Genomic DNA, 27,594 nt, shown 5'->3' with positions numbered 1-27,594 from the left:
ATCAGTACCCCGTTCCTGCCTTCTCCCCATATCCCCTGACTCCACTATTGTTAAGTCCTATCTAGCTCTCTCTTGAAAGCATCCAGAGAACCTGCCTCCACCGCCCTCTGAGGTAGAGAATTCCACAGACTCACCACTCTCTGTGAGAAAAAGTGTTTCCTCGTCTCCATTCTAAATGGCTTACTCCTTATCCTTAAACTGTGGCCCCTGGTTCTGGACTCCCCCAACATCGGGAGCATGTTTCCTGCCTCTAGCATGTCCAAACCCTTAACAATCTTATATGTTTCAATGAGATACCCTCTCATCCTTCTAAACTCCAGAGTGTACAAGCCCAGCTGCTCCATTCTATCAGCATATGACAGTCCCGCCATCCCGGGAATTAACCTTGTAAACCTACGCTGCACTCCCTCAATAGCAAGAATGTCCTTCCTCAAATTAGGGGACCAAAACTGCACATAATACTCCAGGTGTGGTCTCACTAGGGTCTCACTAGGGTCTCACTTCTGCAAACATGATTACCAGCACGTCTCTACTGGTAGCACATTCTATTATATATCGCCTCTATTCTTTGCATTCTTTAGGTGGGTGGATGGCGTGGTAATTGGTGACATCTGTAACTATTCCAGATCCTTGTGGATGTGATATTACAGGCCAAGCACTAAAGTAGTCACATTGCCTTTTATAAATGTAACTCAACTACAACTTGCAATGTGGTTTGCATTCTGGTCATTGTCATCACTAAATATATATTTTCAGCAGTAAAGCACAAAGCATAATATGATTTTTTTTTAGACTCTTTAAATATATGTAAGAAAAAAATTAATTCATTTTAGCTTGATTTTGTAGAGTTTTCAAACAGGTTTCCAAAAGACTACTTCCATCACATTTTTGAAACATTTATTTACTTAAATAGTATTTGTCTTGTATCTTTATTCGATTTTGAAAGCCAAAGTGAAAGAGGTTAATGCTGGATATCTGTGTTCTAGTACACAGCATACTCAAAATGTGCCAGGTGATCAGTATCGATCATGCTGAGTTTGATGTGAGACATCAAGCACAAAAAGGTCAGAATCTGACATCAATGAAATTTCTAACCCAGCATGCTATCTTTCCTATAATTTTCAGACTACAAATTTGGGCATCATTGCTTTATTTACATTCTTTTGCACCACCTCGCTTTTGGTTTTTATACCTTAGAGTGTGAAATCAACCATTTGTCAATGGAAAATTAAAATGCCAAGAATAAAATGTATCTTGCTATATTGTTTATACAGTTGATATTTTATGCTTGAGGATCCTGAATTAAGAAGATGATTCATCATCTCTTTAAATGTTGTTCCTGTTCTTTTCAGGGACAATGGGGAAACAGAACAGCAAACTTGCCCCTGAGGTGATGGAAGATCTGGTGAAGAACACAGAATTTAATGAACATGAACTCAAACAATGGTACAAAGGGTTTCTTAAAGACTGTCCCACTGGTAGGCTGAACCTGGATGAATTCCAGCAACTATATGTAAAGGTATTTCAATAAATTAATTTTGTTCATACTAACATTATTGTGATAGTTACAAAGAACTGGCTTATAACAAAACTTTGTACTATCTGTAAAACTGACTGATCACCTGGTTTTGTTAATAATAATTGTTGATATGATGGCACCTAGAATTTTAGTAAGTGTTTCAAGTCAGATTGCATATTTTAAAAAGTTCACTAATACAATGTTTAACTACTATCAATGTTACATGTCGCATGTAACATTTAATAGTTCATTGAAGTGTATTGATTTATTTAAAACATGAACTTTGTTTTGATAGTACTAAAGATTCTATTGGGATTCTAGTTTCCTAAAGTAAAAATAAATTGCTTGCCTATTAACATTAAGGCCACTGTTATGAATTGCGAGTTAAAAATCATACATGTGAATCTTTTGCAATCGATATAGATAGATAGATATAATTTATTGCCACACAACCAGGGTTGGTGGAAATTTGGGTTGTCAGCAGCAGTACAATAATAAAGAACAGACAATTCATCACTGTGGTGGAAGGCACAAAAATTTGGCCAGTCCTCCTCCATTTTCCCCCCGTGTACAGGACCAGAGTCCAGTCAGTCCAGGATCGGCTCTTCCTCACCGGAGACCGCGGCTTTAGATTGTTGTAGGCCGCAGGCCGGCGGTCGAGATTTAAAGTCCCCGCCGCAGCCAGAAGCACCGTAGACTGCAGGGCCGGCGGTCGAAGCTCCCGTCCAGGGGTGATGGTAAGTCCATGCCGCACCCGCGGTAGAAGTTGGCCGCGGGCCAGCAGTGATGGCTTCTTCTTCCCCCGGGTCCCCCACGAGGGATCCCGGGCTGTAGACGCCGCACCAGCTGGAGCTCTGCAGACCGCGGCTTCAGGCTGCGACTTCAGGCTGCCGGCTGCCCCGGGCCAGCGAAACGGAGCGCTCCCCTCCAGCGAGCCACAGCGAGGGTCGCCCGCTCCACGCCGAGAGTCCACGCTGCGCCCGCCGCTGAAACCCCGGGTGCGTCTCCGGGAAAGGCCGCGTCGATCCTTGATGTTAGGCCACGGGGGAGGCGACCTGGAAAAAGTCGCCTCTCCATGGAGGAGGCGACCGAAGCGGTTTCCCCCTTACCCCCCCACACCACCCCCCACACAAAACACACGAAGAAACACAAAATACACACTTTAAAACATACTAAAAAATAAAAAAAAGCTGGAAAAACTGACGCGCTGCTGACATGGCTGCACACAGAGGAGCGCCCCCTACAATTATATTGCAGATTTAAGCCCCTGTCCCACTTTCACGACCTCTGCCGAGTTTGCCCTTGACTCATACTCGCAGCATAGTCGCCACAAGGTCGTAGGTAGGTCATAGTAGGTCATGATGCTAGTCGTAGGTAGTCGTAGATGGTTGGAGGCAGTCGAAGGTAATAGCTCCGGGGTGAAAAAAGGTCAGTAGGAAAAAAAAGGTTATTTAAACAGCAGAACGTCACCTCTGTCACTCCAAGCATGTTCATTCATAGCTGGAGAGTTTTTTGGAGAGGAGACTTGTGTTTTAGAGATGGCACCACTTCTTGTGCTTCCTCTTCACCCTGGCTCTTCCCCTTCTGCCTTTCTTAAAAGACTGCTGAAGCAAAAGGGCTACTACAAACAGCAGTAAAACGTACATGGTCGAAGACAATCTTCAACATAGTCGAAAGAGGTCTTCTTCATAGTCATGGGAGGTCTTCAACATAGTCTTAGGAGGTCTTCAACATAGTAGTAGGAGGTCGTAGACATAGCCGTGGAAGGTCGTAGGAGGTCGTACACATATTCGTGGAAGGTCATAGGAGGTCGTAGGTTACCGCAAGCTTGATTTTTTTTAGGTCGTTTAAGGTCGACAGAGGTCGCGAATTAAGTCGTGAAAGTGGTACAGGCCCTTTAGGACTACCATAAAGGCCAATTTTGAGGTTGTTGATTTTCTTGTCCCATGAAATGCTGAAATAGTATTATTCTTTCCAAATCACTTTCATCAAAGTAAAGTGTGTGGCCAAAAACACTCACTTATGCTTTAATTAACTGAATCTAGGAACAATTTTTTTCACTTTACACAAAAGCTTGAACTATAGTTGGAATATTTGAAAAATTATTTAGAGAAAATAATTAAAAGCAAGAGAAGAGGTACATTTGATGTGTTGATATAACAAATTAATTACAGTTAAGTAGAAAGATTTTAAAGTTGTGGTTCTGTTACTCCAGACGAGATGTTTAGTGGAGTGACCTAGATATCCCAAAGGCTTGGTCGCACTAAGGCCAAGCTTTGTTTTATAAACTAATATTGGGGTTTTGGATACATTTAACTTTTTCTGTGTAGTAAAGGGCATGTCCCACTTACGTGTCCTTGGCACGCAAATTACGCAACCTCGTGGTTGCGCTGAGCCGCAATGGTCCCGCGAAGGTCGGGCGCGCTTTCATGCGTACGCACAGCCGTCTGGAGCGCGTGACGTCGTTTGAAGATGGACACAAAGCTGGAGTAACTCAGCGGGATTGGCAGCATCTCTGGAGAGAAGCAATGGGTGATGTTTCATGTCGAGACTCTTCTTCAGTCTGAAAAGAAGGGTCTTGACCCAAAACGTCACCCATTGCTTCTCTCCAGAGATGCTGCCGGTCCCGCTGAGTTACTCCAGCATTTTGTGTCTATCTTCTGTTTTCTTGGTCCCGCTCTGGGAGTAGAAGTGGGGGCGGATCCGGACCGCAACGACCGTGAGTCCCAGGCAGAGTTCGGCGATCGTTTGCCTGCTTCTACTGCTGTTGGAGGTGAGATGTTGTGTCGCATCAGGGTCTTGGGCCTGTCCCACTTTGGCCGTCAGTTACGCGACAGGCCGTTGGCGCGCGAAGATTTTGTTCGCTACAAAAATTTCGGAGCCCCGCACGGTGTCGCGCACAGCTACATACCCCTCCGCGTTTCTCAGTGGGACAGGCCCCGCGCGGCCATACGATGCCCGTGCGCCTCAACGTGACCACGAGGTCACGAAATTTGTGTGCCATGGACACGTAAGTTGGACAGGCCCTTAAATCATCTCCGAGTACTGTGTTTGCAGACCTGTTTTGCTGCTGCAAGTAAGAATTTCCTTGTTCTGTTTTCAGTACATACTACAACTAACTATTAACTCTTGAGACTTCTAAGGGGTTGTGCTAAGCAATGTTTTATCTCCTGCGTTTGGTGCTATGGTAGTAGGAAGCTGCGCTTCTAAGTGTCACAAAAATAATTTGATGTATTTCATGAACTATTGTTAAATTAGAACTGGATAATTGTCTGAAAAGGAGGAACGTTAAGTGGTTGTTGATCGAGTGGGTTTAGGTTAAGTGACTAACCAGTGGAGAAAACACTGACAGGAGTTTAATGGGGCTAATACCCTTTTTCTGTACTGTGACATTCTGTCATTTGTTATAATGTCTCTATATTTGTTTCTAGACTCTTGTACTACTAGGGCACAAAGCAAATACCCAGCAAAATAAAGTGGTTAAAGTTGTATAATGGTAGTATGATTGCTCTACATACAAAAGTCCTTACTCTTTGATGTTCATCTGTGAATTCCTGTGCTCTCATGCATCTCATCTTATTATTCCATATCAACTAATATGCCATGAACCAGTTTGCTGAAAAGTTGTGTTTGTCTATGAAAATTACAGCAATTTGTGATCAGGAAACTGCACATCAACAGCCGTTTTGGGCAAGGAGTATTCCAGATTTCCACTGTTATATATGTGGAGGGGAAAATTCTTACTAATTTGTTTCTGAATGCCTTAGTTCTGTATTGAAATTTTTCAAGGGTTGTTATCTATCTTCTATATTACTAAAAGTCTGTTCTTGACCGGTTTTGGCCATCTGTGCTGCGTTTTCCGAGAGAACGCCGCCACCTACGGCCGTCATTTTTGGCCACCTTGCTCAGAGCCCCCCCTCCGCCGTATGTGTGCCGAGGATTTTTCCCGTCGATGAAAAATGACAGAGATATTAATGATTTTACAAAATTCCCCATTCTCTCTGCTGCCCCTGCTGGCGGCAGGGGGGAGGGACTATAAAACCAGGAAGTGGTGTGCCTCAATCAGTGTCTGCAAGCTGGAGGAAGGCAGAGGGTCACGTTTCTCTGAGCTGTGAATAAGACTGAACACATGTCTACTCAAATGTAAGTGTTCTAGAATCTGTCTATTGGTTCTAAAATGTTTGCAAAAAGTGTTTATTGGTTCTAAAATATTTGCAAAAAGTGTCTCTTTTGGTTCTACAATGCTTGCAGAATGTGTCTTTTTTGGTTCTAAAATGTTTTTTAGGTTCTCCCCCCCCCCCTTTCCTCTCCCACCCCCTCTACTCTCCCCGCCCCCCTGTCCTCTCCCCCCCTCACCCCTCCTCCCCTCTCCTCTTCCCCCCTCTTCCCCCCTCTCCCCCTCTCCTCCCCCCCTCTCCTCCCCCCCCTCTCCTCTCCCCCCTCTCCTCTCCCCCTCTCCTTTCCCCCCTCTCCTCTCCCCCACTCTCTCTCTCCCCTCTTTTTCTCCCCTCCATCCCCTCCCCCACCATTCCTCCCCTAAACCTCCTCCCCTCCACACACCCCTACCCCCTTCCCTCCACCCTCCCTCCCCCTCCCTGCTCCCCACCTCTCCCCCTCCCCTCTCAGCACACCCTCTCTCTCCCCCTATTTCCCCTCTCTCCCCCCCTCCCCACTCCTCGCCCCCTCTCTCCCCTCCTCCCCTCCCCACCGTCCCTCCCTCCCCTAAACCCCCTCCCCTCCCTCCCCCTCCCTGCTCCCCATCTCACCCCCTCACTCTCACCCTCTCTCTCTCCTCCCCCACCTTTCCCCCCCCACCCACCCTCCCTCTTATCCTCCTCTCCGCCCCTATCCCTCTTGCCCCTCTCTCTGTGTCTCTGTCTCTGCCTCTGCCCCTTCTCTCTCTGCCCTCATAGTTAGTGTGTGTGACGCTGCGTGCCTCCTCCCCCCCCCCCCCCCCACAACTGCACATTGGGGGAACAGACCCAACGGGTCTGCACTTGGTCTAGTTTCAAATAAAATGTTCATCTATATCTAGCAATTCATACTACTTATATAAAATATATTTTTGTTCCTAGATTCAGTTAATTAAATCATTTCCTGATTTTCCGTTTACTTAGAAGATCATGAATTCTTACATGAAATTACAGCATAGCAAGATCCCATAAATAGCAATGTGATGATGAACAGATATTAGATATTCATCTTGACTGAACGTAATCTTGATTTGTTAAATTTAATATTGAGACAAAGAATAACTCAATGGTCAATAAAATGTTGCCATGGGATCTATTTTGCAAACAATTGAGCAAACTATCATTGATATGGTTTAACATTTCTTCTGAAAGATGGTACCTCATGACATTTCAATATTGGCTTAGTTCATTTGGATTAGTTTAGTTTAGAGATACAGTGCGGAAACAGGCCCTTCAGCCCACTGGGCCCGCGCCGAGCAGCGATCCCCCTCATATTAACACTATCCTACACACAGTTGGGACAATTTATCAAGTTACCAAGCTAATTTACATACATACCTGTACGTCTTTGAAGTGTGGGAGGAAACCGAAGATCTCGGAGAATACCCACGCAGGTCATGAGGAGAACATACAAACTCCGTACAGGCAGCACCTGTAGTCGGGGTCGAACTCGGGTCTCCAGCCGTATAAGGCAACAACTCTACCGCTGCACCATTGTCAGCTTAGATTTTGAGTCCAAGGTTCTGGAATAGGACTTCATTCCACAGTAGACTCAGATGCTATTAGCCAAGTACTGGCTGATATAAACCAAGTTTGTGCAAATTGCAAAACAGAAGATATCATTAAAAGAGGGTGATAAAGGGTGTGTGGAACCTGCAGAAATTGCTGGTGAGATTTGCTTCAAACAAGTTGCACAATCTGGAAAGATTGTACCTTTTTGCACTGCAACCTACACACCTGGTAGTTGTTAAAGAAAGAGACACAATCCTGGAGTAACTCAGTGGGTCAGGCTGCATCCCTGGAGAACATGTATAGGTTACATTTTGGGTCAGAACCTTACTTCAGACTATGAAGACTGATAATGGTAGACTGAAGGTACACACAATTGCTGGGGAAACTCAGCGGGTGCAGCAGCATCTATGGAGCGAAGGAAATAGGCGACGTTTCGGGCCGAAACCCTTCCTCAGACTGATGGTAGACTGATATTAGTTATTAACCTTTTAAACAGAAATATCCAGAAGAATAAGAAGTGTGTGTTGGTTTACCAAAAAAACGGTGTTAACAAACAATGATCATGAATTGTCTTGCTTTACTTGAATTGCATGAGTTCACGGATTAGCTATCGGTAAGTGAAGTTTGACAGTCTGAGTTAAAATCTAGTCAATCTGTTTTAAATTGAAATAGAAATCTGTTACCTGAAAGTGAGAGGTTATATTATTTGAAATTGTCTCGGAAAAGCATTCACTGTGTGAAAGATATCCCAGTGGACTGTCCTTCCACAAAAGCCATTGGAAGTCTCTACACTTAACTTCGCAGTGCTGATGTGTCAACCATATTTTATACTATTGTGGACACAAATGCTGAAGTAACTCAACGGGTCAGGCAGCATCTCTGGAGAAAAAGAATAGGTGACATTTTGGGTCGAGATCCTTCTTCAGACCATTGTACTTGCAAACTGGGAAATTGCTTGCCGATAGGCATTTTTAGACTGTAATCGTTCTTTGATCTGAACACTTGTAAAAATACTATTTATAGAATGGTCTGTGTCCTCGCTTCCTAAAATCATTCCACCTTCTATACTAGGAATGTGATGGAATATGCTCCACTTACCAGAATGTGTATAGTTTTAATAGTACTCAAGAAGCTTGAACCATCCTAAACAAAGCAGCTTATGTAACTGCCACCTTATCCACCAGCATTCATGACGCTAACTGACCTGAGTGGCTACTAAGGTGCACAATTACCTTTTCTTGTAGTAACTAGGAATGAGCCACATGTACACTACCCTTGTTAATGCAGCCACAATCCTGAAATGATTTATTTTGAAAGTTCCTCTGATGTTGCTATTAACTACACGGAGGTTTGCTTTTGACACTATTCATAGTTGTTTACTGTGACCTTGGTGGATGATTGGTAGACAACTGAGGTACATTTTGCAAAAATCATTACAGCTGACCTCGGAGAAATTATGGTGGGCAACGAGGAGAGCTCCCCAAAAAGATGCCCACTGCTGATTTAAATCTGGGAATCTTAATTTATACTACATCCAGATTTCACTCACCGTTTCACTCACTGAAATTGCTGCTTTTTTATAGCACATGGATCATTTTCATTTTCAGCGTAGGAAGAAAACTAATAGTTGTGATTTGGATATCTCTTAGACACCCATCTGTTTATTCCCCCCCACACACATTCACACCAAATGTGTTTAGTACCTCCAGACGCACATGAGAAATTATCTCTATTTCATATTAAGCAAAAATTATCTTAACAACCAAATGGTGTTTGATTGCTGGGATAATTAAGAATTTTCATTAATAAACATGCATCCGATGAGCTTTAGTTTGTGTGGGTTTGTATATTTGAATGTACTCAATTAGATCATGCAAAATGATGACTCATTTTCACAGGAACATAAGTCTGGCAGCGATTATAATACATATTCTAAAATATGATATGCAGAGTTTATCTTTTTTTTAGAGATACAGCGCGGAAACAGGCCCTTTGGCCCACCGAGTCCGCACTGACCAGCGATCCCCGCACATTAACACTATCCTACACACATTAGGGACAATTTACACATACAGCATGCCAATTAACCTACATACCTGTACGTCTTTGGAGTGTGGGAGGAAACCGAAGATCTCGGAGAAAACCCACGCGGTCACGGGGAGAACGTACAAATTCCGTACAGGCAGCACGCTCCTCTCCCGTAGTCGGGATTGAACCCGGGTCTCCGACGCTGTAAGGCAGCAACTCTACCACTGATCCATCATGGTCGCCCAAATTATATCTTTATTATCGTGATAATAAAGATGTTACAATACCTGATTAATTTACCAAAGCCTATATTTTATCTGGGAAAATGATTGTTCATATTCTAAAGCTTGATGGATAGACTAAGAGATTGAACTTGCATCTAAAAGGTTAAAGTAGGTAATTTGTCCTAAATTACATAGTGCAGAATTAACCCAAGACTATATCCAGAATATTCGTTAAATTTGGAATATTTGTTGTTATAGTGAATTTGCTGCTGACAAATTCACTGATGTGTTAGCTGCCTGTTAGCCCAAATGTTCATAGAATGGCACAGAGGTGAAACTGATAGACCCGCTGCCTCACGGCGTTAGAAAGCTAGATTTGATCCTGACCTCTGGTGCTGTCTGTGTGGAGTTTGCAAATGTTCTGGGTGACGATGTGGGTTTCCTCCCACATCCCTATCACGTGCAGGTTTGTAGGTTAAATGGCCTCTGTAAAATACTTCCCGTGTGTAGAGAGTGAATGCAAAAGTGGGATAATATAGAACTAGTGTGAACAGGTGGTCGGTGTGGACTCAGTGGGTTGAACGGCCTGTTTCCAAGCTGTATCTTTCAGTCAATCAATTGCAATGGTTAGTTCTTGTCCGCACCTCTTAAAGGAAAGACTTTGTGGTTGCATGAACTGGTTTGTATATATATTTTATCATTTGAAACCCGTACTGTACAATAATATTCTGAAAAATGACTGAAAGACCAGAGCTTAGGAATCCTCCCAAAATCCCAACAATGATGTGATTGAATTACATGAGTATTTTATATTGTACTGATTAATGTGGTGTCAGTAAGCAATTGACAGCAGAAATAATTGGCAAGTATAACCCTATTGACAGACCCATGGAATTTGCTATGATTGGTTCATGTAAAATGCATTTTCTTGCTTTTTTTAAGTTTTCAGTTTTATGGTCTACGAATAGTTTCATCCTTTATTGTCAGTGAAATTGGAATATAAATTGTGGCTTTGCACATTTCAGGAATGTGAAATACTCAGATGTAGAATAAGTATTTTCATGGTTTGTATAATATCACTCCAACCCATGAGCTAGGAGAACTTCATCATTTCTTTATGCAATTAAAAAAGTTGGGAATGGTGAAAATGTGTTTAGCATAAGCAACAATAGCTAAACGTACATGGGGGTTGCTGCTACAGTGAAACGACAAAGAGATATTCTTGCCAAAATTCCATGTAATCCTTACGGCATTTATTTTAGTATTACAGTTTAATTTTGATGCAGTCTAGGATGTGTTTCATAATATAAACAGTTTCTGGCAGGGTGCAAATAGAGAATATAATTAATTCAGAACAGCAGTAAACAATAATTAAAAAGACAAGGAGAAAATGTTAAATTATTGAAAAAGTATTCCACAGATGTACAAGTACCAAGAGAAGAATTAAGATAAAGATGAACTGCTGGGAAATTAGTTAAGTATATTCACAAGTGAAATCAAAATGACATTGATTCTGAACAGATTCTGATTAATTCTGCTCACACCTTCCTTTAAAAAGGAGGAAGATTGTGGGTTAAATGGCCTCTGTAAAATACTTCCCGTGTGTAGAGAGTGGACTAGAATGGACTAGCATGGACTAGAAGGGTCGAGATGGCCTGTTTCCGTGCTGTAATTGTTATATGGTTAATTGTTATTGTGAGCGGAACCAGAAGTTGGATTAGGGATCGATCATCTAGTTGATGTTAATGCAGCAGTTAGTTAAATAAATCAACCTTTTCTTGAAATTCATCCCCCACTGGTAATGGTAAACATTCTGTGCCGTCGCATCCGTGCTTTATACTCTGCCCCTGAAATTAATTTCATTGAATTTCCAAGGCAGGGTGCCTTGAGGCTTTTAATGTGCAAGAGCACATTAAGACACAACAAAAACCTAGTATCTGTAAATGTCTCCCAGGATATAACAGCAAAAATATCAAGGAGATTTTGTTTTTTCCATAGAAGCTTTTATATTTTGTTGTATAATTGTCATGGCAAGTCCTGATGTTTATTAAGCAGCTCAATTTTAAATATATTTTTGAAAATACATACAACAGTTACTCTGGCAATTTTTCAGTCCAAAATTCCTTTGCAGACATTGAACTGTTATCATAATGGGCAGTATTTAGGAACTTTTGTCCCAGTCCCACTGTACTTGTCCCTGACAATTTATTGCTTTTTATTCAACTGAACCTGAAAAAAAAATCCCTACAAAAGGAATCATGAGATGAGTGGCAAACAACAAAAAGGCCAGTCTGCTAAAAGGATATTTGTAAATGTGTGTCAGGAATTTAGGCTTGGGCAGTCCACAACTTTTTCATTAATTATCAGTCGGTAAAATTTGGGAGAATTACCTTCTCTTGTGTCTTCTCTGATGATTCCATGAACCCATAGTTTTTTGGACTGACTGTCTTTTGGAAGCACTGTTAAACAAATCAGGTTAGAAGATCATAAACAGTAAGAATTTTACATTACTGGAGGAGAAAATAGACCTACAATGTTGTTTGGCCTGCAAGAGTCACCTTGAACTTACAGTTGTCTGGACTTTTGATCCACCATCCCACTTCTACTCTAAGCATCTACACCTTTTCAATGAGGCTCAATGCATAGCTGAGTAACTGATGCTATTTTCCAATGCAGCACAATATTGTCTTCCAAGCTAATTTTCTTCCAAAGATCCATAGACTTATACAGCACAGGTAACGGTAAAAAAATGTACATATTTCGACAGCGATTTATCCCGTGGAGTCCATAATTGCCTTATCTGAAAAAGTAATGCATTATTTCTCGAGTTATTAATCAACATGTTCAAGAATCCGAAATAACATAGAAAATAAAACCGGCTGGTTGTGACTGATGACGCGATGACGTCACAATTGGTATGCGCGCTCTGTTCCACGCGCTGCGAGTGATGTCACCCGGCCGCCCAGGGCCAACAGCCGCCTGGGGCCGCCCACCCCGCTTCCCTCCTCCTCTCCCCCCTTCCTCCTCTCCCCCCCTCCTCCTCTCCCCCCCTCCTTCTCTCCCCCCTCCTTCTCTCCCCCCTCCTTCTCTCCCCCCTTCCCACCCTCTCTCCCCCTTCCCCCCCTCTCCCCCCCCTCAGCCCCCCTCTCTCCCCCCTCTCTCCTCCCCATCTCTCTCTCCCACCTCTCTCTCCCCTTCACTCTCCCACCTCTCTCCCCCCCTCACTCTCCCCCCCCTCTCTCTCTCCCCCTCTCTCTCCCTCCCTCTCTCTCTCCCCCTCTCTCTCTCCCCCCCTCTCTCTCCCCCTCTCTCTCTCCCCCTCTCTCTCTCCCCCCTTCTCTCTCCCCCCTTCTCTCTCCCCCTCTCTCTCTCCCCCTCTCTCTCCCCCCTTCTCTCTCCCCCCTTCTCTCTCCCCCCTTCTTTCTCCCCCACTTCTCTCTCCGCCCTCCCCCCCATCACTTCCCCCCCTCCCTCCCCCCTCTCTCTCTGTCTCTGCCCCCTCTATCTCTGCCCTCTCTTTCTACCCGCCCTCCCTCTTCAGACATGCCTGCGAGTTGGGGGCTATGCGTGTATGGATCGGGCGGGGATGGGGTAAAAGGAGCGAATGAATAAGATTAATATAATATCAAGGCGGATGGTTAGCGCGTGTGTGTATGTGTGTGGGGGGTGATTAGTGTGTGATGCCGCAGGCCGCCCCCCCCTCCCCCCCCCCCCCCAATGCAACCCCCTTGGTCTAGTATAACTATAAAACTCTGATCTTGGATGTGTATGTGTGTTTGTGTGATCACATCTTCGTGAAAAAACGATGCAGTAATGGTAACATTTTAACATATTCCGGTAATGATTTATCCCGTGGACTCCGAAATCGCCGCATCTGAAAAATTCATGCTTTATTTCTCGAGTCATTAATCAAAATGTTCAAAAATCTGGAAAAACTTAACCGGCTGTCTTTTGCTGATGACGTGATGATGTCACAATGGGTCTGCACGCTGTGTTCACGCGCTGCAAGTGACATTGCTCGCTTCCTGGTCGCTTGCCCCGCACCCCTCCTGCTCTCCCTCCCTCCTGCTCTTCCCCCCCCCCTCCTCCTCTCCCCCCATCCTCCTCTCCCCCTCCTATCCCCCCCCCCTCCTATCCCCCCCCTCCTATCCCCCCCCTCCTCTCCCCCCCTCCACTCCCCCCCTCCTCTCCCCCCCTCCTCTCCCCCCCTCCTCTCCCCCCCCCCTCCTCTGCCCCCCCCTCCTCTCCCCCCCTCCTCTCCCCCCTCCTCTCCCCCCTCCTCCTCACCCCCCCTCAACATCCCCTACTCTCTCTACCCCTCTCTGCCCCCCTCCTCTCTGCCCCCCTCCTCTCTTCCCCCCTCCTCTCTGCCCCCCTCCTCTCTCCCCCCCTGCTCTCTCCCCCCCTACTCTCTCCCCCCTCCTCTCTCTCCCCCCTCCTCTCTCTCCCCCCTCCTCTCTCTCCCCCTCCTCTCTCTCCCCCCTCCTCTCTACCTCCCTCCTCTCCCCCCCACTCACTCCCCCCCCCCTTCTCTGTCTGCCCCCCCCTCTCTCTACCCCTTCTCCCTCTCCAGATACGCTTGCGAGTTGAGGGCTATGCGTGAGTGGATAGGGTGGGGATGGGGTCAAAGGAGCGAACAAATAATTTTAATATAATATCAAGGGGGGTGTTTAGTGTATGTGGGTGGGGGTGGTTAATGTGTGCGTGGTGGGGGGTTGGTTAGTGTGTGTGAGTGACACCGCATGCCGCTCCCCTGCAACCGCGCGTTGAGGGGGCGGGACCCAATGGGTCCCACTTGGTCTAGTAACTATTAAAAGTCTGATCTTGCATGTAGTTGTGTGTGTGTATAATCACATCTTCGCGAAAAATCTACTTATCTGAAAATGTAATGCTTTATTTCTCGGCTTAGAGAGAGAGAGAGAGGGAGAGAGGGAGAGAGAGTTGTGTGCGTGTGTGGGGTGGTTAGTGTGTGGGGGGGGGTTATGTCACAACGGGAACCCGTCAGTTCCGCCTGCGTAGTTGGGGGCTGTGGGTGAATGGTGGAATATTACGTTCATGGACCTGCCCTCCCATGTAACGTCGCGCCCCCCCCCCCTCGTGTGACTCTCGTGTGTCACCCCTACGCCTCCTTCGCTGTAGGGTAAACAGTCCCAACCTATCCAGTCTCCTTAGAACTCAACTCCTCCAATCTAGACAACATTCTTGTGAATCTTTCCTGCACCATGTATACTGTTGTCAAGCAACATTTATGCTGATTTAAAATAAAATCAAAACTTTGAATATCTGTTACTTGGATTGCTTCTTGTGGGTGGGACGTGATATTAAGCTGCAACTGTTTAAAATTTCTTCAGAATTGTTCAACAGATGGAGCAGGATGCTCATCAGCCAAATACTTGAAATTCTCAGTGTTTCCTTCCTTAACAAACAATATTAGCAGGTAACCACAGGAAACGTGTCCAGAGGGAATATGAACATTCTGGCACCAATGCCACCCGCCAGATTGTTCTGGTGAGTGTACAGATACATGGGGATTATTCTTCTACAGGATTCCACTCAATACAGTTTTGTTGTCTCAATACCAAACACTCATCTGCTTTCTCTTCATTATGCCTGTGTTGTCAGGAAGGTAAATATCCCTTTTTTTGTGTGTATTTCATATTGAGACTACTAGAAGGATGTTATTGGTATCTCAATTTAGAGACTCGCCCAAATTTGTCGTCAGGTACAGCTGGTGACGGGGTCTTCCAGAGAACAGCACAGTTATGAGCCCTTCACACCACAATGTCTGTGCTGAACAAGATGCCAAACACTTATCTACCTGAATATAATCGCTATCCCTCCAGCCTCTGGATGTCCCTGTACCTATTCAAAAGTCTCTTAAATGTCACTGTCATATTTGTGTCCACCGCCAGGTAGTGCATTCCAAGCATCTAATTTTTATTTGAAAATTCATCATTAGCTTGGTCTTTACTGAACAAATGGCATCATCTGGAAACTGTCAATGACAGAATGGTGGCTTAGAGGCACAGCAGACAGACAGAGCCATAGTGATAGGAGACCCCTTAGTACGGGGACAGAGAGGAGATTCTGAGGCAGCAAATGTGACTCCAGGATGGTGTGTTGCCTCCGTGGTGCCAGGGTCCAAGATGTCTCTGGCTGGATGCAGAACATTTTCAAGGGGAATGGCGAGCAGCAGGAAGTTAATGTGCGCATTGACATAAATTACATGGGTAGGAAAAGGTATGAGGTCCTGCAGAACAAATATAGGGAGTTAGGCAAAAGGTTAATGAGCAGGAGCCCGAGGTTGGTAATCTCCAGATTACTCCTAGTGCCCTGCGCAATGAGGATAGGAATAGGTAGGACGGGTGAATGCAAAATCCAGGAGTTGGTGCAGGGGTCAGGTATTCCAACTTTTAGGCCGTCAGTATCTGTTCGGGGGAAATGGTGACGTGTACATGAGGTGATGGGTTGCATCTGATCTGGAGGGAAAAGTGAAGATATATGTCCAGTGTTTCAATTGTATTTTATTGTCACATGTACCTAGGTACAGTAACATTCCTTTTTTGCATACAGTTCAGTAAAATTCTTACCTTACATAAGCACAATTGTACTAAGGTATTAGAGTGTAGACATAGTAGATTACACTGAAACAGTTTGCCGTTTCCAGCACCGTATTTGTATGATCCAAGTCCAAAGTTGTTAAAAATGTTGCGGCTTAACTTGGCTCTAAATACGTTGTCCTGGTGGCAGCACTGAGTCGGTGTTGCAGGGGTCGATCTGGCCTGGTGATGTTGTTCTGCCCATCCATTCCGCTGCAGGCTGCATCCAATCCATGCGGCTGCAGGCTGCATCTAATCCATGCGATCAGCCTCTTGGAGCTGCGCCTGATCCACTCAAGCCCCAGGCTGTTGCAAGGTCTCCAGCGGCCCACTGCACTGACACCTCGGTCCGGGCACATCAACCCCCTTGCCTCACGTGCCCTCCGCTCAGCTTCCATGCCTCGGGGGTGTCTCTTGCAGCCGACCCTGGAACACCCAGATCACCTCTGAGGGAGATAAGACCACAGTCCGCTAACCGGCACTGTTCTTTTCCTCAGTCTATCACCATTGCCCTCTTGTAATCATTGTAGTGAAACTGATGAACTGATGTGTGTTTATTTCAATACATGGAATACTGAGGGAAAAGCAGATGAATTTGGAGTGTAGATGTTGGGACTATGATGTTGGTCTAGTGCAGGAACTTGGTTGAAGAGAAGAATATGACGGGTTGCTCAAAGTTCTGGGTTTTTGATATGTCGGACATGATCAAGGGGGGTGGAGGTGGAGGAGTTGAGCTATTAATCAGGGAGACTTGCATTTTCAAAGTTTAACCAAACGACTAAAGGGATCGGCGACGATAGACACAAAATGCTGGGGTAACTCAGTAGGTCAGGCAGCATCGCTGGAGAAAGGGAATATATGACGTTTCGGGTTAAGACTCTTCTTTCAGACGCAGGGTTGGTCATGGCATCCTGTTCTGCAGAGACATTGTGGGCCAAAGGGCCTGTTCCTGTGTTGTTATGTTCTATGTATCTAGTCTGTCACATGATTATGTTAGATGAAGAAACTGGATAGCAATGATTCGCTTTAATTGACTCAGTAGAATTTCCTTTTTTTAATTTTTAATTTTTTTATTTTAATTTTTATTAGAATCAATTGTACAAGAATAAAACATTTGGTTTGTAAAATTATACAGTTACTGTACAGCTTCAATTTTAACCTTTTAACCTGGAAATCAGGGAAAAGAAGAGAGAAAGAACAAGAGAGATAAAAAGTGAAAAGTGAAAAGATAGGACCCCTAGACTACCAACGTAGTGTGGCCAAAGAGTGAATAAAGATATAAGAGAAGATTAAAAAAAAAGAAAAAAGTGGATATATGCCCGCCCCTCGGCCCCCCCCCCCCCCCCCCCCCCCCCCCCCCCCCCCCCGCCCACCTCACTCAACCCAGAATCGGATTTATATACAAATTTGTGTTGCGCCATACTATCCTTGTAAGAATTCGGTGAAGGGTGTCCATGTCTTGAAAAATTGATCTGGTTTTTCTGCCAAAACAAGTCTAATATTTTCCAAATGTAGTGTCTCGGACATGTTTGTAATCCACATCTTTACAGTCGGGACTGATGTATGTTTCCAAAATTTAAGTATTTGTTTTCTCGCCGTTATCAGGCCATAGTTAAGGAAACGTCTTTGAAATAATGTTAGCTCGGAACAGGCTTCTGGTGATTGACCGATAATCCATAAGGTAGTTACGGCTATAGAGGAAACAGCAGCAGGTCAGAATGAACTCCAGGCAATACATTTAAGCAATGAATAATATTTTTTAATTTTACAATTGGTAGAAATATTATTATGCTAATGCTGTAGAATACAAAATTAAATATATTAATTACCAGCAAAAAATTCTGGTATTAACATACCTAAATATTTGCACAGATTTCCAAACTGACTATGCAACTGCACTCTGCGAAAAATCAGTCAAGTGACTTATTTTCAAGTATGTCCCACACTACTTGTCAATTATTGAAAATCCCCTGAATTACGTTTTTACCTCCCCTTCTTTCAGGCGAACATGTGTTATTTTAGGTTTTAATTTAAATTGAGAGGAAATAATTCTAAATTGTTGCATACATTTTCTCTACTGCCACATCTCACTCTGCAAGAATCTTTTTTGTAAAATAATGAGGTATTTACAATAAGCTATTTTTATTCACCGTTCTGAATTCAGTGTTATAATGAAGTACACTGATGTGATTATTTTGGCACTCACAGCAACCACCTGAAGCAGCACGGCAAGTACAGCATCTTGAATGTGTCGATTATAATTCATTATAATAACAATTGCAATCAGAAAGGAAAGCAAATCTAAGTAAGAACATATTTTTAACATTAACATCAATTAAATTATAAGACGTTAAGATTGTTAAAGGCTTGGACACACTAGAGGCTGGAAACATGTTCCCGATGTTGGGGGAGTCCAGAAACAGGGGCCACAGTTTAAGAATAAGGAGTAAGCCATTTAGAACGGAGACAAGGAAACACTTTTTCTCACAGAGAGTGGTGAGTCTGTGGAATTCTCTGCCTCGGAGGGCGGTGGAGGCAGGTTCTCTGGATGCTTTCAGGAGAGAGCTAGATAGGGCTCTTAAAAATAGCGGAGTCAGGGGATATGGGGAGAAGGCAGGAACGGGGTACTGATTGGGGATGATCAGCCATGATCACATTGAATGGCGGTGCTGGCTCGAAGGGCCGAATGGCCTACTCCTGCACCTATTGTCTATTGTTTATTGTTCTTTTGTGGCTCCCATGGGTTAATGAAAAAGGTTTACGCATTGTATCAGGTAAAATGAAATTAGAACAATTAAAAATGTATTTTCATTTAAAAATATGGAACCTATTTTGAAGATTTCTCAATAAGACAATCATGGCATTTTTTTTAAATTATCTTATGAACCTGTGATGCCATCAGTTGTACAAGATTTCTTAACGGTTCTTTTAACTGTCATAAGTAATATGAAAAATTAATTCATTGCAGTAAAGCATATAACAAACGAATGAATAAGTTTATAGGCCAAATATTCACATACAAGGAATTTGCCTTGGTGCTCCGGCCGCAAGTGACAACATGACATACAGTGACAGTTAGGAATGATACATAAAACATTAAAAATTAGTAATAAAACATTATTGATTAAGCATATGAATTAAATACCAGAGCAAAAGGAGGCTACAAATTTTTGATTATTGAGTAGAGCTACTACTCATGGAAAAAAGCTGTTTTTATGTTTGGCTGTGGCAGCTTTGACAAACCGGAGTCGCCTTCCAGAGGGAAGTGATTCAAAGAGTTTGTGGCCAGGGTGAGAGGGGTCATAGATGATCTTACCCGCTCGCTTCCTGGCCCTTGCAGTGTACAGTTCGTCAATGGAGGGAAGGTTTCAGCCAACAACCTTCTCAGCTGATCGGACGATTTGCTGCAGCCTCCGGATGTCGTGCTTGGTGGTTCAGCCAAACCAGACCATGATGGAGAAAGTGAGGACAGACTCTACGATGGCCATATAGAATTGGACCATCATTGCCTGTGGCAGATTGTGCTTCCTCAGCTGCCGCAGTAAGTACATCCTCTGTTGTGCCTTTTTGACTGTGGAGTCGATGGTAGCCACCCACTTAAGGTCCTTGGAGATGATGGTTCCCAGGAACTTAAAAGACTCCACAGATGTGACTGTGGTGTTGTTGATGGTGAGTGGGGTGAGAGCTCTCATAAAGTCTGTTATCAATTCCACTGTCTTAAAGAGCATTGAACTCCAGGTTGTTGCGATGGCACCAGGACGGCAGCTGTGCCACTTCCTGTCTGTAGGCAGATTCCTCCCCATCCTGGATCAGTCCAATCAGGGTTGTGTCGTCCGCAAACTTGAGAAGCTTGACAGAAGTGTCCGTGGCGGTGCAGTCATTGGTGTAGAGAGAATAGAGGAGAGGGGAGAGTACGCAGCCTAGCGGTGCTCCTATGCTGAGGGTTTGCGGGTCTGAGATGTGCTTTCCCAGCCTCACATGCTGCTTCCTGTCTGTCAGGAAGCTGGTGATTAGTTGGTTAGTTGAAGTTGGTGGTAAGTTAGTTAAAATTATTCAAACTCATGAAAATGAGCCACTAGCAAATGTATTGATTTCCGGGATGCCAGAGATAAAGAATGATAAAACAGGTTGTTTTTTCCATGGCGCACTGGGGAGAACAAGCACATTCACATCATATTTTAGTAGAAGAGTAGAAAAATGGTTGTGTTTTATTAGAAATATAAAATACATAATTATTTGGGTATGTTAATTATCTGTCTAGATAATAGATGTTCAGTTCATCTCAACACTACTTATCAGTAACATTTCCCAGATGTGTGTATGCGTGGAGTATATAATAACAAACACGATGATGCTTGCAAGGTAGGGTAGCTGATGCCTCTGTCAAGACCCATAGATGCAAGAATGCAATTGTATAGGTATCTGGAGAGAATATTAGATATATCATTAATATAATATTTTGACATATATTGTGGGCAGTGGGCAGGTGCTATAGACCTGCACGGGAAGGTAGACGCTCCAGCCCCCACGAGTCTCGGGCAGATGGGGCTGGTCAGCCTTGGAAGGCAGTCCATCTAGGAGTGGGAAAACTCTGATTTAAAACCTCAATTGCCTTGTGGTCATATCCAGTCATGGAAAAGGCTCCAGGAGTAACCCTCAAGAAAATCCAGAGTCGGAGTCCCTAAGGCAGTTCGTTGTTGTCTACAACCTCGCTCAGGCAGCTCCTGCGACGGCGTTGGTGCCAAACTGTAACGGCCCCGCTGTTCCTTTGGATCGATCAGCGACGTGGAGAGGGGGGACGTGCTGCATGGGCAACAGCCTGTCCTCCATTTGACATCGCCCAGGCGTGCATCCGATCAGGATGCATTACCCCATGATCAGTCATGACCGAGGGGGGGCCTACTACTACTAATATTTTGACAAAGATGCAGCCAAAAAAAAAATCAGTGATGTCTTGAGAACAGTATGGACTGATCTTGTTGACAATGTTGTGGCCATAATTCATCTGAGCTAAATCAAATTTGATTTCAGAAGCAATGTAGTTAAATATGGACAGCCAGAAATGTTCTTTAAAGATAGATCCAGAAGTAGAAATTATCACCTCTGTTCCAGACAAATACTTTCAAACAAGGTCAAAATCAATAAAGAATAAAAGGTAATTGTAGTCTGAGCTTACTCATTAAACAAAAATAGATGTTGTTTCCACAGTGTAGATGGCAGGGAAACAAATGATATAAATAGATTAAAGAAGCAACTAGATACCCCCCTGGAGAGTAAAGGAATTGAAGAATATATTGAGGTGAGTTAAATGAACTGAGAGAATTATTTTAATTAACTGAACGACCTTTCCATCTTCATAAAAGATTATATCTTTTTTAAACTAATTTTTGCATGCACTTAATTCCCTAGCACTGACTAATGATTCACTTATGGTTCCATATTAGTGCTGTAAATCTATTACTGCCCTGCTGCTTCAATAAAGGTGGGGTTTTTTTTCAACCCTGATATTTCCAGTGTAAATGAAGCACTGGTAGCCCAAAAGGCATTGGTTTATGATTGCCTTGCACATGTTGTTGCCAAATCCTGAAATGTATAGCTGGCTTAGACATTTGATTCCTGTGAGAGTCTGTGTGGGATTCTGTGATACATCTGGGATCAAGACTGATATTTCAAAGTTCATACAAACTGTGCCCACTGGTGTATTTGCTACCTGTCTTTTATCTGCCTGCAACTAAAATTAACTGGATGAGGTTTTGATGTTTTCACTGAAATTACGAATGAAAAAAGTGACTCTTATTAAATGTCTGGTCCTAAAATCCAAGTTGCAGAAGTTGCTATTTTGTGGGACATTTCTGTTTCACAGTGAGCAATGGTGTTAGTGTTGCTTGTTGACTCGTTTCAATAACTCTGCTCCAGTTTGAGACAGTCTACAATACAATAACTTCAGCTTTCACTCCACTTGTTCACTTGCATCCTCCCATTATCTCTACAAGGTCCAGAATTCAACTTCTAAGCAGTTCCCTACTCAATGTTGAACTAAAGAATATTCCAAAACTGAATTCTTTAAAATATCTGGAAACTGACATTCTCATTATGATTCTTGGAGCGTACGCAGCAGTCCATTTTAATTATGCTTTTGTTAAAAAATTGCAAGATGTAAGATTCTAAATTAACACTGTACTGTTGCTGTACAAGGTTCAGCTACAAACATCAAATATTCATCTGATCCTGCATTGTGAATTGGTTTATTACTTGCTTGCGGGGGGGGGGGGGGAAACTTTTAAAATCTTTCCCCTGCACGGAGAACCCGACCTTTTCCCTGTCGGGTCTCCGTTGTCGTTGGGGCTGCAATGTGGAGCGGCCTCCAGCAGGAGCGACCTGGGGCTCCAGTCGCGGAGCTGCGGACTTACTCACCATCGTAGAGCTGGCCGAGTTCGGAGCGGGTGGAGCGGTGGTGGCGAGCTGCTGCGACCCGACCCCGGGGATTCGGAGGCTCCAACCGCAGGTCTGGTGGACGGTGACACAGGGAGCCCGCGGGTCCCTGCTGGGAGACCGCTTTTCAGGACTTCCGCAACGACGACTTCTCCCGCCCGAGTCGCGGGGTCGAAGAGTACCTGGAGCGGGGCCTTACATCATTGCCCGGCGCGGCTTCAACGGCTGCGGGACTTTGCTAGCGCCCGCCGGGGGCTCCAACAACAAGACCCGGAGTGCGGCCTTGCATCGCCCGGTGCGGCGTTAATGGCCGCGGGACAATTGCCATCGCCCGCCGGGGGCTTTGACTCTGACATCGGGAGGGGAATGGGGAGTGCAGGGGAGAGATAAGTTTTTTTTGCCTTCCATCACAGCGAGGAGGAGATGCGCTGTGATGGATGTCTGTGTAAATTGTGTTGTGTCTTGGGTCTTTTTTTTCTTGTGTGTATGACTGTAGAAACAACATTTCATTTGAGCCTCTATGAGGTTCAAGTGACAAATAAATTGTATTGTGTGTATTGTGTTAGCTTCAGGGCCTCGTACTGTTTTCTCTCATGGAACCGTAGATTGAGAGAAATCTATAGTACCAAAAGCATAGAGGGTGATGCATTTAGATCATCAGGACAGTACCATCCAAAAGCAAACTCTTTGAGTCCAGTGGAATTGCATAGTTTTCCTATCATTAAATCCCCCTGTTGCCTTCTGCATTCCGAGCCAATTTTGGATCTCGCAGGCTTTGTAGAATGATATTAATCAAACATTCTCCTAAAGTCACTGTAGAGGATATTAAAAAATCTACAATCTTTGTTGCTACTTCAAATCCTCAGATAGTCACTCCAAAGTAACATTCATTACACTGAAGTAACACTGGAACATGCCGGCAGTACTCGCCAGTTCAGATAGCATGTGTGCAAGGTAAAACCGAGTTGGTGTTTCTGGTTGATTATTAAAACTGAGAAAAGACTAAGATTAAAAGCAGAACAATGAGGGAGTGGTGATGAGAATGAAAGGGAAGATCTGCAATCGGGTATAAGGCAGGAGAAATTGAATGGCAATGTGTGTAAGAAGGAACTGCAGATGCTTGTATACTACGAACATAGGCACAATGTGCTGGAGTAACTCAGTGATTCAGGCAGCATCAACGGAGAAAAGGAATAGGTAACATTTCGGGTCAAGACCGTTTATCAGTCTGTTGAAGGGTCTTGACCTGAAATGTCACCTATTCCTTTCCTCCAGAGAAGCTGCCTGGCCCACTGAGTTACTCCAGCATTTTGTGTCTATCTTGAATGGCAATGTGTTCGAAGAGGAGGATAAGATTATATCTGCCTCACAATTTTAGTTATCAGATTGAGGTTTGTGTGATCGAGAACTGTTGTGGATTATTTATTTAGTCTGATTCTCTTAAAGCACCCCCAGCAGGAGAGAAGCTCACCTGAATTATACGTTAGGAAGAAATTAATCCGGAATCTATGATTTTCCTAACACCTTTGTTCTGTGAAACTACCATGTTTCTTAAATGAAATTTTACATAGCAAATTTATACTTGAATATGCAACATTGATAGGAAAGAGCAGAATGGGTGAATCCAAAATAGCCAGTGATGAATAAATATACTCAGATTATGCAAGGTACTTAGCTACAAAGTAAAAGTGTGTGTATTCCGGTTCCTTTTCATGAGAATAAAATACTCGTACTTAGACTTGTTGACATGTTAATAATGCAAACAATAAGATGTGATCATTAATTAACCAAACTCTGTAATGATCCTGAAAATACAGGTATTCAATTAACAGAATTAATTAAAAAATAATGTAAATTGCCTGAAACTTGCCTCTGCAGCTGTTCCTCTGCATTGAAATTGCAGGTCACAGATCATGCACCAGCATTAATCTATCAGGTTCATAGCAGATTTTCCTGTATGCCAATTTTTAAATAAGAATTTAATATATGTATTGCACTTGGTAGTTGTTCAATTTAAGGCGATGTAAAGGATATGGATTGTAAGTATATAGCCTGTGAAAATGAATTAGAAACATAGAAACATAGAAAATAGGTGCAGGAGGAGGCCATTCGGCCCTTCGAGCCAGCACCGCCATTCATTATGATCATGGCTGATCGTCCCCTATCAATAACCCATGCCTGCCTTCTCCCCATATCCCTTGACTCCACTAGCCCCTAGAGCTCTATCGAACTCTCTCTTAAATCCATCCAGTGACTTGGCCTCCACTGCCCTCTGTGGCAGGGAATTCCATAAATTCACAACTCTCTGGGTGAAAACGTTTTTTCTCACCTCAGTCTTAAATGACCTCCCCTTTATTCTAAGACTGTGGCCCCCTGGTTCTGGACTCGCCCAACATTGGGAACATTTTTCCTGCATCTAGCTTGTCCAGTCCTTTTATAATTTTATATGTTTCTATAAGATCCCCCTCATCCTTCTAAACTCCAGTGAATACAAGCCTAGTCTTTTCAATCTTTCCTCATATGACAGTCCCGCCATCCCAGGGATCAATCTCGTGAACCTACGCTGCACTGCCTCAATCGCAAGGATGTCCTTCCTCAAATTAGGAGACCAAAACTGTACACAATACTCTAGATGTGGTGTCACCAGAGCCCTATACAACTGCAGAAGAATTGTAAAGTGACACAAGCTATGCTAGTGTACAGTGCAAGCAGGTTTTCTCTTCAGAGCTCTGATGCAAATTGTGTTTAACATATATTCAAGGAAAACCAATAGTTCCAAACAAAATTTTAAATGAGTTAAACTTAACTAAAATAAATTTATCAGCAAAGTTGCAGTCAGAGCTAAAAATATTTATTCGAGTACAAAATGAAATGCAATGACTGGAATAAAATGTTAGTATTCTTTGATACCATAACGATAACAACATTTAAAATGGATAGGTTAATTTTGAAAAGACCTTCTCTAACATAATGTTGGCTTAGTGTGAGTAAATTTCTGATTTAAACCACGTATCATCCTGACTACATATAAAATAATTTAAATTTCCTATTGATCGATCAAGTAATTATCCAAAATGTAGCCTTTTGATTTTTGATTTTGATTTTGATTTTGATTCCTTTATTGTCATTCAGACCTTTCGGTCTGAACGAAATTTCATTGCCTGCAGTCGTACACAATAATAATAAATAACAAAACATACAATAAACACAAATTAACATCCACCACAGTGAGTTCACCAAGCACCTCCTCACTGTGATGGAGGCAAAAGTCTTAGTCTCTGTCTCTTCCCTCCTTGTTCTCCCTCTGCGCTGAGGCGATCCAGGCCGAAGATGCCGCCCTCCAGTCCAGCGGACCTCCGTGGTGATGTCGAAAGCCGAAAGCCGAAAGCCGGAACGCTGTCTCCGCTCCGAGCCAGCCCGCCACAGCCTCAGCTCCGAGTCGGGCCGTTGCCTGAAAGCTGGAACGCCGCCTCAGCAAGTCGGGCCACCTGCTGCCTCAGCTCCGAGTCCCGCTGCATCAGCTCCTGAGTCCCGCTGCCTCAGCTCCGAGGATCGCTGCCTCAACAAGTCGGGCCACCGCTGCCTCAGCTCCAAGTCTCGCTGCCTCAGCTCCGAGTCCCGCTGCATCAGCTCCGAGTCCCGCTGCATCAGCTCCGAGCCCCGCTGCCTCAGCTCTGAGTCCCGCAGCCTCAGCTCCGGGCCGCTGCCGAAAGCTGTAGCGACACCTGGTGGTGGCTTTGTGTAATCGAACCCTCGTGATTGGCTGGAGAAGTCACATAAGTACGGTTGTTTTATGCTCAGGCTTTTTGCTGTAACGGGTCATTCTTGCGCCACACGTGTAGAACCGACATTGTATTTGGCTGTCTTTGGCGACTTGGGTAACTTCTTTATTTTCATTCCCGAAATAAAGAGTTTTTGCTTACCCATCGTCTCGACTCGCCAAACTGGTGACCCCGACGCTTCCAACTGCTTTGGATGTTCAACATGCAAGCCGCCGCCATCCCCGATGCCCAGCAAAATGTTGTGGGCCTCAAGCTGCCCGTGTTCAGGGCAGAGCAGCCACAGGTCTGGTTGGCCCACACAGAGGCTCAGTTCTACCTGCGGAACATCGTAGTCGACGACACTAAGTATTTCCACGTGGTCGGGGCTCTCAACCAGGAGATGGCCTCGCAGTTACTGCCGTACTTACAGAACACACCGGCGTCGCGAAGTACGACGGCCTCAAGGCCCTTCTCCTCCGTACATTCAGGCTCAGCCACCGAGACTACCTCCTACACATGGACCGTCTGGGTGACTGCAAGCCGTCCACCCTGATGAGCGAGATGCTCGCCTTGATGGACGGCCATCGCCCGTGCCTCCTATTCGAGCAGGCATTTCTTGAACAAACGCCAGATGACATCCGCTTGATGCTTGCCGGGTCCGACGTCACCGACCCCATGCAGCTCGCAGAACGGGCCGACGAGTTATGGCTCACGAAGCAACAGGACAGCGGGTCTGTAAAACGGGTGTCCATGCCCGCATGCCAGCCGCCGCGCAGAGGCCGCGGAGACGTTCCACCCATCGCTACCGTCGCAGAGCTGCAGCTGCACGTTGGAGACCAAGGTAAATGGCAGTGGTGTTTTTACCATCTCCGCTGGGGCGCTGAGGCCCGCCGATGCCGACCACCCTGCACGTTTTCAGGAAACTCCTCGGCCGATCGTCAGTAGAGGCGATTGCGATCGGCTCCAAACAACCGCCTCTACGTGCGCGACCGCCACTCTGGACTACGTTTCCTCATTGACTCCGGAGCCATCGTGAGCATCCTTCCCCGACTGGGCTGGACACCCGTGCTGGTAAGCGGGGTCCTGTGCTCACGGCTGTCAACCGCAGTACAATCCGCACCTACGGCACGTGGACCCTCTCCCTATACTTTGACTCCCGCCCATACAAATGCACCTTTACCGTCGCGGACATTGCGCAACCGCTCCTGGGCGCTGATTTTCTCTGGCCCTTTTCCCTCCTGGTCGACGTGCGGGGCGGGCGCCGTCGGCACGCCCCAACCCGCAGCTGAGCGCGGTGGCTGAGGTTGAGGGTCCCTATGCCTCCCT

At 44.7% G+C, this 27,594-nt stretch overlaps 1 protein-coding gene across 2 annotated transcripts in view; it reads left to right on the top strand.

Moving 5' to 3' along the window:
- The window catches only part of vsnl1 (visinin like 1), a 104,861-nt gene that overhangs the window by 53,625 nt on the left and 23,642 nt on the right, over window positions 1-27,594 (top strand). For both annotated transcript variants that reach the window (XM_033021563.1, XM_033021564.1), the window contains exon 2: window positions 1,353-1,519. In XM_033021563.1, the coding sequence (XP_032877454.1) occupies window positions 1,358-1,519 (162 nt within the window). In that variant the 5' untranslated portion in view covers window positions 1,353-1,357. The remainder of the gene's footprint in view (window positions 1-1,352; window positions 1,520-27,594) is intronic.

Source organism: Amblyraja radiata, chromosome 5 (genome assembly GCF_010909765.2).
Source record: "Amblyraja radiata isolate CabotCenter1 chromosome 5, sAmbRad1.1.pri, whole genome shotgun sequence".
In the NCBI taxonomy this organism is placed as follows: Eukaryota; Metazoa; Chordata; class Chondrichthyes; order Rajiformes; family Rajidae; genus Amblyraja; species Amblyraja radiata.
This window is presented reverse-complemented; position numbering and strand designations above follow the sequence as displayed.